This window comes from Pangasianodon hypophthalmus, chromosome 8, assembly GCF_027358585.1.
Source record: "Pangasianodon hypophthalmus isolate fPanHyp1 chromosome 8, fPanHyp1.pri, whole genome shotgun sequence".
In the NCBI taxonomy this organism is placed as follows: domain Eukaryota; kingdom Metazoa; phylum Chordata; class Actinopteri; order Siluriformes; family Pangasiidae; genus Pangasianodon; species Pangasianodon hypophthalmus.
In genome coordinates this window covers 17,726,487-17,741,863 of record NC_069717.1, presented here as the reverse complement: position 1 = coordinate 17,741,863, position 15,377 = coordinate 17,726,487, and the positions used below count along the sequence as shown (strand labels likewise).

Genomic DNA, 15,377 nt, shown 5'->3' with positions numbered 1-15,377 from the left:
CATGGACTTCACTAAAAGATGAGTTTCCTCCCTTGAGATGCTCTGCCAGGCCTTTACTGCAGCCACTTTCAGTTGCTGCTTGTTTGTGGGTCTTTCTGCTTTCACTTCTGGCTTCAGAAAGTGAAAGCTTCGGGTTGAAGTCAGGTGACTGACTCGGCCATTTAAGAGCATTCCATTTCTTTGGTTAAGAAGTTCTTGGGTTGCTTTCATGGTATGTTTTAGTTCATTATCCATCTGTACTGTGAAGCTCTGTCCTATCAGTTTTGCAGCATTTGACTGAATCTGAGCAGAAATTATAGCTCTATATGCTTCAGAATTCATCCTGCTACTTCTGCCAGCAGTCACATCATCATTAATCACCAATGACCCAGTTCCATTGTCAGCCATATATGCCCATGCTATAACACTGACTCCACCATGTTTCCAGATGATGTGGTATGCTTTGGATCATGAGCCCTTCCTTTCTTTCTCCATGCTCTTCTTTTCCCATCATTCTGGTAGAAGTTAATCTTGGTTTCATCTGTGCAAAGAATCTTGTTCAAGAACTTGGCAGACTTTTTTTTTTTTAGATGTTTTCTAGCAAAGTCTAGCCTTTCTGGCCTTTCTGTTCTTGAGTGTTACCAGTAGTTTGCATCTTGAGGTAAACCACTTGTATTTACATTTATGAAGGCGTTTCTTGATTGCAGACTTTGATAATGATACGCTTACCTCCTCGAGAGTGTTCTTGACTTGGCTAGAGGTTGTGAAGGGGTTTTTCTTCACCAAGGAATGAATTCTGCAATCATTCACTTCTGTTGTCTTCTGTGGTCTTCCAGGCCTTTTGGTGTTGCTGAGCTTGCCAGTGCATTCCCTTTTTTTTTTTTTTTTTTTTTTTTTTTTTTTAAGAATGTGTCGTTGAAATTGTTGATTTGGCCACTCTTAAAGTTTCTGCTATCTCTCTGATAGGTCTGTTTTTTTCAGTCTAATGATGGCCTCCTTCATTTGCATCGACACCTCTTTGGACTCTATATTGAAAATTCCCATGAACAGCATCTAAATGCAAATTCAACACTTGGAATTAACTCCAGACATTCTATCTCCTTAAATTGTCATGAAATAATGAGGAAACAGGCCTTATCTGACCATGAAACTACTAAGTACTTTTGATCCTGTGAAAATGGAGGTACTATGTAAAAAATGGCTGCAATTCCTAAACAGTTAATACAATATTATTGTAAAACTCCTATAATTAAACAGACATGGAGCAGATTTGTCCGAAAGCCATAGTAACTTAGCAGGGCTTAGAATTAGCTTCATTTGTGGAACCAAAAATGATAGAAATTAGCCAGGCTTTTTGAAATAAACCTGGCTTACCAAGTTAGATCACTTCGTGGAATAACCTCTGTTTGGAAATAGACATGATTTGCCTAGCAACTGAGCTACTTGGTTATAATCTGACTGAAGAATTTAACAAAAATTTTATTTAGGAATTGGATTAATATTAGCTAAATGCTACCTACTTTAACATGGATTACCGCTAAAAGACAGGGAGTGCTATTTGGCTAAAGTAACAAATGGTGTAATTCTAGAAGAATCTTATGGTTTGGCATCCTGTCAGTAGCTAAATGGTACTAAGTGGTGGTCTAGCCTGCAATGACCAGACATATAAGTTTATACATATCTCATACAAACTCTTAGCATTTATACTAGAGAGTAATGAACGTAGTCATAATAAATGAAACATAAAGTCTCTTAATGCTTAAACTTTGCTGTTTGTGGGCACATTATATTTTGTTTAATGAGTACAAAATCAAGAACATTGTTACACTGAAAGTAACAAGTTTTGTTAAATCAATATAAATTAGACATGTTTGTTAAGAGTAAGTGATACAATCCCATGCAACAGAATACTACATACCATGACAAATAATATATATATATATATATATATATATATATATATATATATATATATATATATATATATATATATATACATATTAAATTCCGTTAATTTTAGCAAGATGAAAACCACATCTCAAAAGAAATAATTTAGGGGTTTAGTAACAGGGTGAATACTTGTGCAATCACAACTTTTATGTTTTTAATTTGTAAATAATTTTACAAACAAAAAAAGAATCAATTTTCTTGTTCCAGCTATATACTGATTTAATGAAAGAAACAAACTATTAAAATGTACTTGGACCTAAACACTATAATTTTATAATCACTAATTATAATCTATTATTAATTTGGCTAATGACTGCTTGGGGCTTGATACATTATCCTGATAATGAGCCTGAGCCTACACTAAGGTTACAACGTGAAACAAAATGCTTTTTCAGATCATTTTAGTTGATAAGCAACGAGTGGCACGCAAATGACACCCATGGAGCAGGTATATGCAAATAGCCTAGGCAGACAGAGTACATTCCCATTACACAGTCATATTTATGTGTATGCATCCAAGCTGCACAACACAAGTTCCTTATGAGTGGAAGGGGGAAAGCACCATGAACATGGTAATGTACAATTGTTTTGAGTTGTAAGATGAAAAAATAACTGTAGCCTATATGGGTATACGGGTATGATTACATAAATGATTTGTTAAAAATGAATTCAAACTGTTGCAGTTATGCGTTTGAATACATCTCTTAAGAAAGGAATAACAGTAAGATGGGCCGAGTTGTTATTGGAAAATATAAATATGAAATTTAAGATCTTATAAAAATATAGGATTATTTTCCTATAACAGCACAGCCTGAGGTGTGTTATCCTGCTTATAACAGCGATTTGGCATTGATAGCAATTTCTATTAGTTTATTAATGAATGAAACATTGTGCTTTTTAACCATATACAGTTACATTTAATGTTGTAGAATGTCTGAGAAAAGAAGTTTCTGCTGTAACTTACGTTATAGGAGCTATAAACAGCAATTCCAAAAATACACCAGTCTTTCTTTTTTCTTTCTTTTTAGGTAAAAAAATGCAGCTTGTCATGTTACTGAGATTAAATCTGTTTATTAGTAGCCTTAGTTTATGTAGAACATCAGCCATAGTAGATGACTGAGCTGTTACTATAAGAAAGATAATGTATTAAAATAAGCACTTTAATTTAAAACCTATCACTTATGTTACTTTCGGAACTATTGTCAGGGCCACGCTAATATACAAAATTAATCAGCACCTTCTGATTAGAGAATTCAACAGCACTGAGTAAAATTAAGTGTAAAAATAACCAAGTTTAATAATTTTGTGATCATAGAGATTTATGTATAGGTTTATGGTAGGATCTTTGGGAATTCTGCACCTTAAACTTCAGTACCATGGAAATTTGTATGGCTATGCCGTTGAACAGTCAACAATTACACATTTAGGTAGCTTACAGCATATCATATTGCACTGAAGCCGTGTCAATGAGCTTTCTCAAAGATTTATTTTTTAAATTGTAATATGCCATTTTAAAATATTATGTGCGTATCATGAATATTCTCCATAAATGTTAGTTATATGTTACATTTTGTTGAGAAATGTATGCAAAATCACTAAACTCACTCAAATTATTTGTGCCACTGCTATTTTTTGGTGCTTTGTGTCTGTCCAAAACAGAAAGTTGAATAAAGTGGTCTCTGTATTAATGAAGTAATGTCAATATATAACGCAAAACCAAGTGTGCTTATTGCCACTTTATATGATAAATCAGGAATGAGCAAAAATGCTTTTCTTTTAAAATTTGGTATCATTAACATCAATTATCACAATGACAAACTTTGTTTGTAATTTATGTCTTCTATACATTTTAGATCCTTAATTTGCTTTTACATTATATCACAGTATTGGTTCTCTAAAGAGTAGAACATTCTTCAAAATAACTTCTTCTTTAACATGGGCTGACTAACATGAATATTGTCCATAAATGTTGGCTTTCAGGAACCATTGCAGAAAGATATAATAGAATTGGTTGATGTTATTTGTCCAGGGTACTTAGGGTGCAAAAAGATTTCATTTACATCGTGTGTTGGGTATATAAGTTTATATTTGGGATAATGTGAAAGCACTGTTGGCACACTGGCTAAGGCCTTCTATACTATGAAGTTAGATCACCTACCATTGAGTTAATAATACATAGTCAGATGTTCCATTGCCAACTATCCTTTCTGTTCTTCCTGCTTCCTCCTTATTTGTATATTTTCTAACCCCTTGTACCAGGAAGTGGAGATGTGAGAACAAACCTGTGTGAAAAATAAAGTCAGTGTCACAAGGTTATTTGGAGGAAATTAAGTTTCCCACAGAGGGAAAAAAAGCCTTTTAAGAAATACATCAGTGAATTGGCTTTCTGTATAATCAACAGACAGATACACCAATATCACCTTAGATGTGTCTTTCAGTATTGGAAAGAGTAAAAAACACACTGATCTGAATTACAGTACTACTATTGTAGTAATAATTCACTTGAGTAAAAGTAAATGTATTGATCAAGAAAAATTACTCAGGTAAGAGTAAGAGTAATTACTTTTTCAGATGTCAAAAATATTCTATATCTTGGAATGCAATTATGTTAACTAGTTAAGTAAACTATCCTGATGTGAACACCACTGTGACTATCAGCAGTATATAAAGAAATGTAACTTAGCTGGTTATCTAACTTAGCCAAATGCTGTTGGGGTTTCTGTAGGTTGCTAAATTTGTTAGCTAAACATCTAGCTCATTTTAATTAATAAGTTTCTACCTACATAATTAGCTAGCTAGGAAAAATGCCCCTTACACATTCTGATTTCTACGTATAGGCTGTAGCAGCGCTTAAATATATAGTATTTAACACAACAAGCAATCACAACTGTACATCTTAATGACATCTTAAGTTTAAAAAAAGTTTCATCCTGTAAAAACATCAAAAGTTAACTAGCTAATGGCTTACCTGTATGTGGCAGCAGGGGGCGTGGTCTTGTGTCAGCTGTGAACGGAGGGGAGGCGGGTCAGACCGGCAGGTAACGCATGAGGATTCTCATTTGTGTGTAATCTTGGCGAAGTTACTTATGTCAGGACCTCGATTTGCGGCTGCTCCAACCTGGCTGTGACGCTCACAAAGATGTCAGCCATGGATAATCTGGAGGTCTTCACAGAGATCTCTGAGCCTCAGCTGCATGGGGATAGCCCAAGGATCAGTGGGCCCTACGCCTCCTTCCCTTGCTGTTGGAGGAAGCCCAGCTTGCCACCCAGCAGCTGCTGGCTCAGGCACAGCTGGTGTACCAGACCATGAGGAAGGCGGTGCTGTTATGGATCAGCAGGTCCCTGGAGGAACATCGATGATGCTTCCGGGACCTGAAACTTGTGGAGGTCTGCCATCCATTCATCTTCACGCAGCAGCTTAAAGATTCCTGTTGGATGCTGGCTGAGGCGCAGGGTGCTTCATCACGCAGCTTCCAGAAGGAACAGCAGAGTGGTTCCAGTGCTGTTGATCAGTGTCCCTGTAGGAAACCATCCAGCTAGCAGAGGATCATAGGCTGCAGCAGGCGGCTCTCATATCCCCATATCTCCCGCAGGCCTCCCCCAATCAATCAGGAATGTACTGCATGTCAGTGAGCATACAAGGCATGTAACCAGACCAGCGTCCATCAAAGCCTGATTCAGTATCGGGCACTGGGAAATGCATGAGTGTTGAAGATGAGGTGTGTGTACAGGGATGTTCATGAGTATCCACTGGTTCCATTCATTATTAAATTCTGGGGCAAAAGTGGTTATTCCCCCCCCTCATCCATCCACTAATTCTTAGGACAAATTGGCCATGGTTTCAGGCATTATTACGAGAAATGGGAAATGACGGGAAGAAAAGGGAGACGTTTCTATTCATGGTGATGTTCACAGGTGGTGTACGGCGTGTCAGGAATGTCAGCCAGTGAATCTGCCAGCCAACCCAAAAGGGACCACTGGTTGAGTTCCCCATTCAAAAGAATTGGCATGGACCTTGTCGGGCCATTAGAATGGACAAGGGCATCACTTTGTGCTAGTTTTGGTGGAGTACGCAGTGCAATACATGTAAGCAGTGGCTCTTTGTGACATCTCAGTGCAGAGGCACTCTTCTGTGTTATCTCCTGAAAGAAATCCTGACTGATATGGGCACATCTTTTATGTAACGCACCCTTCGAGAACTGTAAGAATTATTGGGGTTTAAAGCAATTCAGTATGTCACGGGAAGTCTCCCTATTTCATCTTGGAAAAGATCTGCATATTGTGTGTTGATCTGTTGAGCAAAACTTAATGTTTCTTTTAGACTGACCTGGTGTACTGCTTTATTGAGAGAAATGAGGCCCATCCGAAGACAGTCCGAGAGCCCAAGCAATGGCTGTACATCCCTTTGGACCACATAGAACTGTACAGTGTAGATATGACCATTCAGATGGCAAGGTAACACAGTGGATCCTCTCCTTTCCACCATAAGCAACAAGCTTTTCGTGGCTTGACACCTGAAGATTCTCGTCTTGCTTTACTTGTGCAAATGTCTGCAAGGACATGATGTTGCATGAGGCTCCTGTGTCAATCTTTAGTTCAGTTGTTTTCCCGTTGATCTGAACTGTGCAAGATATGGCAGTTTTCTCTGGCTGTTTTGAGTCAAGTTTGATAACATTTTGATGGTTCAAAGCAACTCCATCTATAAAGAATGAGTCTTCACTGCTATGACATTGGCAACATCAATTTGATTCACAGTCTTTTTTAGATTTCTTGTGCGATGAACTTTAGTCGATTTGCAGCATTTTTGGAAGTGTTTCCATCTGTTGTACCTGTGACATTGCTGGCCATATGCAAGACATCTTTCCCGTTTGGCTTCGTGGTTGCTTCCACAATTGCTGCAATTATGAATTTGCTGTGGGGCAAACTTGTCTAGCCTGGGTTTGGGAGTACGAAACGGCTTCCTTTTTACCATTTGTTGAACACTGTCCACATTTGCCAAGTTGTGTTTTGGTCCAGCTAGTGTTTTGGTGTGCTGATCTGTTAGTTCATGTATCTGACATATTTCAATAGCCTTTGCTAATGTCAACTCATTGTCACGCAACAGGAGCGTTCTCATTCCATCATTAAGTATCCCACACACAAGTCGATCCCTAATCAATTCCTCTTGTAAATCTCCAAACCTGCAACTCTGTGCTCTGTTTCTTAAGTCACTCACATATGCCTCAATTGTCTCACCTGGCTTTTGGTTTCTTGAATTAAATTTGTGTCTCTCCATCGTTATATTTGTTTGTGGACTACAAAGTTCGCGGAATTTGCATTTTAAACAATCCTGGTCTTCGCGTGATTCAGCCGGGGTAATTATTCATCGGTCTTCTCCCTGAGCCGTATACACTGCAGGTGCAAACACGAACGTTCGTTCGCTTTCAATGGCTTCCAAGCTGGTCAGGTTAAGCAGTATGAATGCTTTTGTGCAAGGCTCTTTCTCCGAGTGTGCCGCAGCAATGAATATATCGAATTCCTGTTCAAAAACACGCCAATTTTCGGCGATATTGCCATCAAAGACAAGCCGATCGGGTCTGTGGAAGCCTTCAGCCATAATCTATCATGCGACAATCTCTGCCAGCTTACTGTGTGGATGCTTGATCGAGATTTTTCTTTATCTTTTCACCGTCGTCACGATTCTGTGCAGACCACTTCTGACACCATGTTAGATGACGAGCCGTGAGACAAGGGAACAGTTAACAAGTGTATCTTTACATGAGATGCAGGAGTTCGTCGACATACACGAAAACTTCTCTACGATAACACCCGAACATGCATAGAGGCAAGCTTAGGAACCGAGAATTTAAAGCAACAGAACACTTATGTTCTACAGTGCCCAAGGCTAAGAAGTTGGTACGTTTTTGTGTGGAGTTTAGAAAAGTCAACACGGTCTCTAAATTTGATGCACATCCAATGCCACAGTTTGCTTTTATTTGACACTCCAATATCCCGAGAAACAACTGCCCTTTCCACTCCGTTTGGACGTTTCATCTCATGGGTAGAATACTCAGCTCACACAGGTTATTTAGATGATCATTTATAGTAATGATTGGCAGTGAGCTGAGAGCTGTCCTGAGATCCTTGAGATGGGTGGGACTCACAGGAAATCCAAAGAAATGTGTAATTGGATGGGTGGAAGTATGGTATCTGGACTTTCACTTGGGCCATGGGCAGGTGCGTCCCAAAATTGATAAGACTGCAGCGATTGTGGCCTGCCCAAGACCCAAGACCGAAAAGGGGGTGAGGCAGGCTGGCTGGCTACTATCAGAGGTTTGTACCTGATTTTTCAGATGTCACCAGTCCACTGACTGATCTTTTGTCCCAGGTGGTTGAGGGGGAGGAGTGCCCTGTGCTGTACATCAGCTGGAAGCTCTCTATGAGGGAGAGCAAGTACAGCAACTGATACTGCCTACTGGGGAACCCCTTTATTTTCTATGACTGGAATAGTGCAGCAGCCCCAGCCAGGTTCTCTGCACCCATGGATTTGGTATCTTGATACAGTAGTCAGCATGGTGGCTATGTCATAACACTTGAGGAGTGCTAGAACAGGGGCCTTCTATACTGGGACCTTTTAAGCTTATAGCAGCTTCTTGGGCATTGCTATGCACATCTCCAGATCTTATTAGATCAATGTTGTCCCCAGTAGAGTGAGTGCAGTGATCATGTCCAAAGCCTTTCCATCAGTTTGAGGGTGAATCAGTTCCTTGTGTTAAATCACCACCCCTAACAGTTAGGAGGAATGAAAGAGAAATTTAGGTTATGTAACTATGTTCTATGAATGTCCAGTAAACACTAGTGTTACTGGTCAATTGGACCCTAAGACAGAATTGGTGAGAATGTTTCAAAGGGAATGGAGGCCATTCAGCCAATAATGATCACATTTTATAGTGTTGTCTGGTCACCATGTGACTTTGCGTCAAAGGTCTCGACATACGTATGTGTGCATGTATACATGATGGTATCCAGGTGTAAAAACACCATCTGTGGTGGTTCTCCAGAGTTCACAGAACATGGAAATATAGTATGTAAACTAATGCTGTCCTAATGGGGACCAGTCAAATGTCCCCAAGGTCAAAACTGTGAGATATTTGTATTCTTGTGGAGACACTTAGTCTCCACCAAGATATAAAAAAGCATGCCAAAGAAAGAAGCCTTCCTGACAGCAGTGGAGGAATAAAAACTCTTTTTATTTGTGGTTCCTCCTTTTTAAGGGGCCAAAAGTAATTGGACAAACTAACAATCTTAAATTAAATGATCATTTTTAATACTTGGTTGCAAATGCTTTGCTGTCAATGAGACCCTGAAGTCTGGCCCCCATAGAAATCTCCAAATGCTGGGTTTCTTCCATGGTGATGCTCTGCCATGCCTTTATTGCTACTTTCTCAGTTCTTGCTTGTTCTTGGGGTGTTTTGCTATTTGTATATAACCATGTATGAACCATTCTCTTGATTGTTGACTTTGACACAGATATGCCTTGCTGCTTGAAGCTGTTTGTAATCTTCATCAGGGAAGAAATTCTTCTGTCATTCACAACAGCTGTTTTGCATGGCCTTTTGGTGTTCCTGAGCTAATCAGTGCATACTTTCTTTTCAAGAATGTACCAAATAGTTGAATTGGTCACACTTAATGTTTTCACTGTTTCTCTTATAGGTTTGCTTTGATTTTTCATCCTAATGATTGCTTGCTCACTAGCAGTGACAGCTTTTTTGACTACATTTTAATAGTTAACAGCAATTCCAGCGATTCCAAATGCAAATGCAACACTTGAAGTCAACTCCAGACCATTTACACTACAAAAAATATGACAGCAAGTGAAAATATCTTGAATATAGTCAAATTTATCTAGTATTTCCTATTATAAGATTACCATAAACCAAATACAAGATTATTAAACGTATTTCTTTTTTCCTTTTTTTTTTTACTAATTTAAAAAATGAAATAGTCTTATTCTATTGGCAGATAATTTTGCTCATCTTAAGCATTTATTTCTAGAAAGATGCAAAATTATCTGCCAATAAAATAAGAAAATTTAAAGCTTACAATGAGTAAAAATGTCTCAAAAGATTTAATAATCTTATAATCTTATACTAGATAAATTTGATTATATTCAAGATATTTTTTTCTTGCTAAGATGTCAGTTTTTGCAGTATATCTCTTTACTTGTAAGTGAAATAATGAGGAAATAACATACACCTGGCCATGGAACAGCTGAGCAACCAATTGTCCAATTACCTTTGGTTCCTTAAAAAGGGGGGGGGGAACACATATAAAAATTGTAATTCTTGTAATTCCTACACCATTCACCCAATTTGTAAATACTCTTAAATTAAATCTGTAAGTCTTGCCCTTTGAGCTTATATAATTATATTGGCCATATTATTTCATTTCAACTCCAATATATTTGTGCTAGACAGCTAAAATAACAATAACTTTGTCAATGTTCAAATATTTGTGGACCTGAACGAGCGCATTAATATAAACCTGGGATTTGCCTTGCAGCCAGCACCACTATTATAAAAAATTAAAACCTTCTGACCAATCAGATTTGAGAATTCAGCAGCGTTCACATATTATGCACATATAACCTTTTTCAAATTGTATTCACAAATTATGCACATATCCTTTTTTTCAGAGTTTCTTTGAAAAGCTGAAAAACCTGTAAGTATTTGAAAATTACATGCTTCCTTCAGCTACTATTTGATCATATTCTACTATTCATATTCTATATCATGTTTTTGAGAGTTATGCTATTCTTAAATATCTCTTGTGCAGACACTGTGGACCTCCTGCTCCACCCAAAAGAATAGGTACAGTGCATTTATACTCTAATTATTTTATGATAAATTAATAACTCAATGATTAAAGTCATGGTTATTTGTCGTTATTAACATATTTGACAGTCAATGTGTGAGGTGTACTGTAGTTGGTCCAATTCAAAGGAATGGATAGGAATTTGTAAAACATCAAAGCAAGTACTACTGTATACATTTTGGTTGTTATGGATGTAACTGTGGTTCTTTGAACAATGGATAACCACCAGAGTTAGTGTTTAACACCTGAATATGCTTTCACCCGCATCCACACCATGCTGAGATCTTCAACAAAGTCACAAAGTGACAGTGATCTAGTATTTGCTCTAAATGCCTTCACACCATGTCATTTCTTTCCTGAAATCTAAGTGTTGCATAACCTTTTTCCTTCAATAAATGAAATGATGATGGTGTTTCCTCATGTTCTTATTGTATTATACTACATTTTGTATGAGGATATGAAACCCCATAATAAATAAAGTAAATCAGGAGGGGGGGCAAATATTTTTTTGGCACTATACATCTGTAACTAGCATTCTATATCCCCCTTCTAAACACCAGGGGCCTACTGGGAAGGTGTTCAGAGATGATTGGAAGAGTGATGTTGACCTTGAATCTAGAGAGGTAGCTGCAGCACAGATGTCCTGGAGTGGTATTCCTCTCACTATTACCCATGTAATGACATGTCACAGTAGGGGCTGAGTGTCCAGCCTGTTACTAGGCCGTGGTGATGACCTCTATCACCCAGTGGGCCAACCTCTGCTTAGTCAGTGGAGAGGACATTGATCTTCATAGAATGCTGCAAGGTCAATCACCTGGTTCAAAAATTTGGGTGAAATAACCTTAGGCTGGAACCCAGGGTTTGGCCACAAGCTCACTCTGGAATCTTCTGGTCAACAGTGCATGCAGCTCAAACTTATTGCTAAGGCATGCAGTACTCCCACCATTTTACTGAAGTGATTGCCAGCAAAAAAGGGTGTCTTCAATATCAACATATAGTCTGACATGGGCTCAGTGAGTAGAGAATAAGGTTGAACATGAAATGGTGTAAAAGTATTTATAGCAAATACATCATCACTATCACTTCATGACTTTGTTGAAGGTCTAAGTATGGCGTGCACACCAGAGCACATCCTGGTAACAAACACTGTCTCTGGTGGTTAGAAGGGGTGAAATAGAACTCTGATTAAAAACATCTGTATATTTTACTGTTTTACACTGAAATTAAATTGATTTGCTGTGTACACATATAGGACTGTTCATATAATTGCGGTAGTATCACTGAGAACAGATTTTTCAAAGTATGCATAATTATTCCAGGATTTCTAGGATTATAAATATATGTTAGAGGGTAAATAACACAATGATGCACATGTCCATCTCTATTACCATGTTGTTGGTACTCACTTTTTTTTTTTTTTTAGATATCAATGCAGGATGTGGTTGGTCCGAGGATGAATTAGTAAGTATAGTGTTTGCAAAAACAAAGGCTTTTTGCATTCATTTGTTGGCCCAAGGCAAGTCATTTAGTTATGTTATTTAGGGGGCCAAGCACCGAAAGTGCAAAGGCACCCTTCTGTAATTGTATGTTTTCTTGTGCTTGTTCTTCTTCTTGTTCTTCTTCTTTTTCTTCCTCTTATTAGGGGGCCAATTGCATGCTTGGAACCCTATTGTTTTTGTTTGGATTTTTCTTGTTGTTGTTGTTGTTGTTGTTGTTCTTCTTCTTCTTCTTCTCTGATAAAACTGATCAGGCAGACCAAGCCACAGGTCCTACAGACATGAAACTTGGTCAGTAGGTAGTACTCACTCCTGCTACTCAAGCAAGAGAAATGAGCCTGATCAGCCTAATGGCTCATATTTGGCTCATATCTCAAATACCATAAGTCCAAAAGTGAAAATTCTTTTTGCTTCTTATTCCTTGGGATCTCCCAAACAAAAAAGCCTTAAGAACCATTTATGCCTATTTAGATTTTTAGCTAATTTGCATAATATTCAAAACCTACTTTTGAGAACTTGTCCTAGGATTTTTGTACTATCTTGGAGTCGAACTACTCAGCAGAGTGTGACCCTCAATAATTATCAATATTCTGAATAATTAGGAATATTCTGAAGTCATATGCAAAGTTTGGGATGCAGTTATACAAAGCTAAGGTTAGATAACAATTTCTCAGCAGTCGTGACTCCGATCAAGCTGAAATTTGGTAGTGTGCATCTATGTGCTAATCTGTAAGTGGATTTTTGATGTTGACCTAATTACTTAAAAAACATGGCTGCCTTCAGCCAATCAATCAGCCAATTCCAGCAGGCATTTGACCAGGTTAACAGCTATCATCATGAGACTTGAATGGAAGATTTAGGTATGAACCCACCGCTAGGTGATGCATTCTCATTGAAACTGGCTGCTGGCCAAAAACATGTTGACATTTCTAAACAGTATAGCCATCATACATCAATCAATTCTGATGGGGCAGAGCCTAATTTACTCAAACAGCTGTAACTCATGAGTCCTTAAGTGGATTTGCATAAAACTTGAAAGCCATATACAGGACAAGATTCTGAGGTCATGTGCAAAGAGTGGGGCATGGTCATGCAAAGGGGTGGAGTTAAGGTCAAATAACAGTTTCTCAGGAACTGCAAGTCCAGTTGCGCTGACATTTGGCTGATGATGGATTTTGGATGATGATCTAATTACTTAAAAAACATGACTGCCATCGGCCAATCAGGATTCAGGCAGCATTTGACAAGGGTAAACATTGAGATATCGATGTCGTGAAAGCTGAATGTTAGATTTGGGTCGGGTCGCACTACTATGTGATGTAATCTCACATAAACTGGCCACTGGGGGCTGCTATTCATGTTTGTGCACACAAAAGCAAGCATATCTCTTGGAAAATAAGTGAAAAGTACAGTCAAAATTCTTCTTCAGCTTAATTTGTTTGCACAAACTCTGTGAAACTGCCCCCTCTTTAGCTCTGAATTGAACCCTTTAGCTCTGCCAACTTTAATTTGTGATAATTTACATAATATGCAAAACTTTTTTGAACTAGTCATAGGAGTCAAACTACTCAGCAGAGTGTGAATCTCAATAATTATCAAAAACATGTTGACATATGTAAACAATATACGTCAATCAATTTTAAGGAGGCGGAGATGGATTACTCAAATAGCTGAAATTCATAATTGATCATATGGATATGAACCAAACTTGAAAAACTGGGGTGTGGTCATGCATAAAGAGCAGAGCTAAGGTCAAATAACTGTTTCTCAAGAACTGTGAGTCCGATCGAGCTGAAATTTGGTTGTACAATGTTGCATCATTGTAATAATTTGTAATTGAAATTTTGATGATGACCTAATTAAAAACATGGCCACCATCAGCCAATTAGTCTGCTTTCAGCAGGTATTTGACAGGGTTAACACTGACCTATCATCATGATCCTGATCATCCTGATTCCCTGGCTTGTTGAAATTTGTAAAAGATACATCTGCCACATGCCAATCATCCCAAGTAGGGTTGAGCTGGTTTACTCAAACCATTGAATTACACAAAACTTGAAATGCATATATGGCAAAGAATTCTGAGGTAATATACAAAGATTAGAGCATAACCACCGAAAGGCTAAGCTGAAATAGCTCTTCTCAGAAACTGAAAGTCAGATCATGCTTAAATTTGGGGGGCTACATCAATTTACTAATCTGTAACTGGATTTTTAATCACCATTTAATTACTTAAAAAACATAGCTGCCTTCAGCCAGTCAGCTTTCAGGCATTTCACACAACTAGCATTGAGCTATTGTCACAAAACTTCACAAGTATTTTCATGTATGGTCTCTTTATTGTTCTATGTACATTGGCAAGGACCCACATATGTCAATCAGTTTTAAGGAGGTGGAGCTGGTTTACTCAGATATCTGTAATTCATGATTGGTCATATGGATTTAGACTGAACCTGACAGACAAGTTCAATACAAGGTTCTAAGAATGTCTGCATAGTTTGGGGTTATGTAAAGCCGGTGGGGCTAAGGTCAGATAGCTGTTCCTCAGGAACCAATTAAGCTGAAATTTGGTATGGTGCATCTATGTGCTAATCTGTAAGTAGAATTTTGACAATGACTTAATCACCTAAAAAACATGGCCACCATTAGCCAATCAGCCTTTTGGACCATTTAGCTCTGCCCACTTAAATTTGTGATAATTTGCGTAATATATGCAAAACCTACTTTTGCGAACTAGTCCTAGGATTTTTGGCCTATCTTCACAATTGTGGAATCAATCTACTAGAGTATGACTAATTTTCAAAAATATTAATAATCTTGACATGCATAAAGAATTTGGCCACCGTACATCAGTCAATTTTAAGGAGGCAGAGCTGGTTTGCTCAAACAGTTGAAATTTATGATTGGTTATATAGATTTGAACCAAAGTTGAAATACATGTTCAGTACAATGCAAAGAAGTGGTGTGGTCATTGAAAGGGCCAGAGTTAGGTTCAAATAACTTTTTCTCAGGAACCAAAAATGCTTTTGAACTGAAATTCAATGTGGTGCATCACTCTGCTAATCTTTAACTGGATTTTTAATCATCATTTCATTACTT

At 37.9% G+C, this 15,377-nt stretch overlaps 1 protein-coding gene across 1 annotated transcript in view; it reads left to right on the top strand.

Annotated features, from left to right (window-relative positions):
- Positions 1-2,443: 2,443 nt before the first annotated feature.
- The window catches only part of si:dkeyp-117b11.1 (B-cell linker protein), a 58,083-nt gene continuing 45,149 nt past the window's right edge, over positions 2,444-15,377 (top strand). Inside the window, exons 1-4 of the mRNA XM_026925787.3 lie at positions 2,444-2,501; positions 10,604-10,629; positions 10,744-10,778; positions 12,206-12,243. Of these exons, the coding sequence (XP_026781588.2) occupies positions 2,493-2,501; positions 10,604-10,629; positions 10,744-10,778; positions 12,206-12,243 (108 nt within the window). The 5' untranslated portion in view covers positions 2,444-2,492. The remainder of the gene's footprint in view (positions 2,502-10,603; positions 10,630-10,743; positions 10,779-12,205; positions 12,244-15,377) is intronic.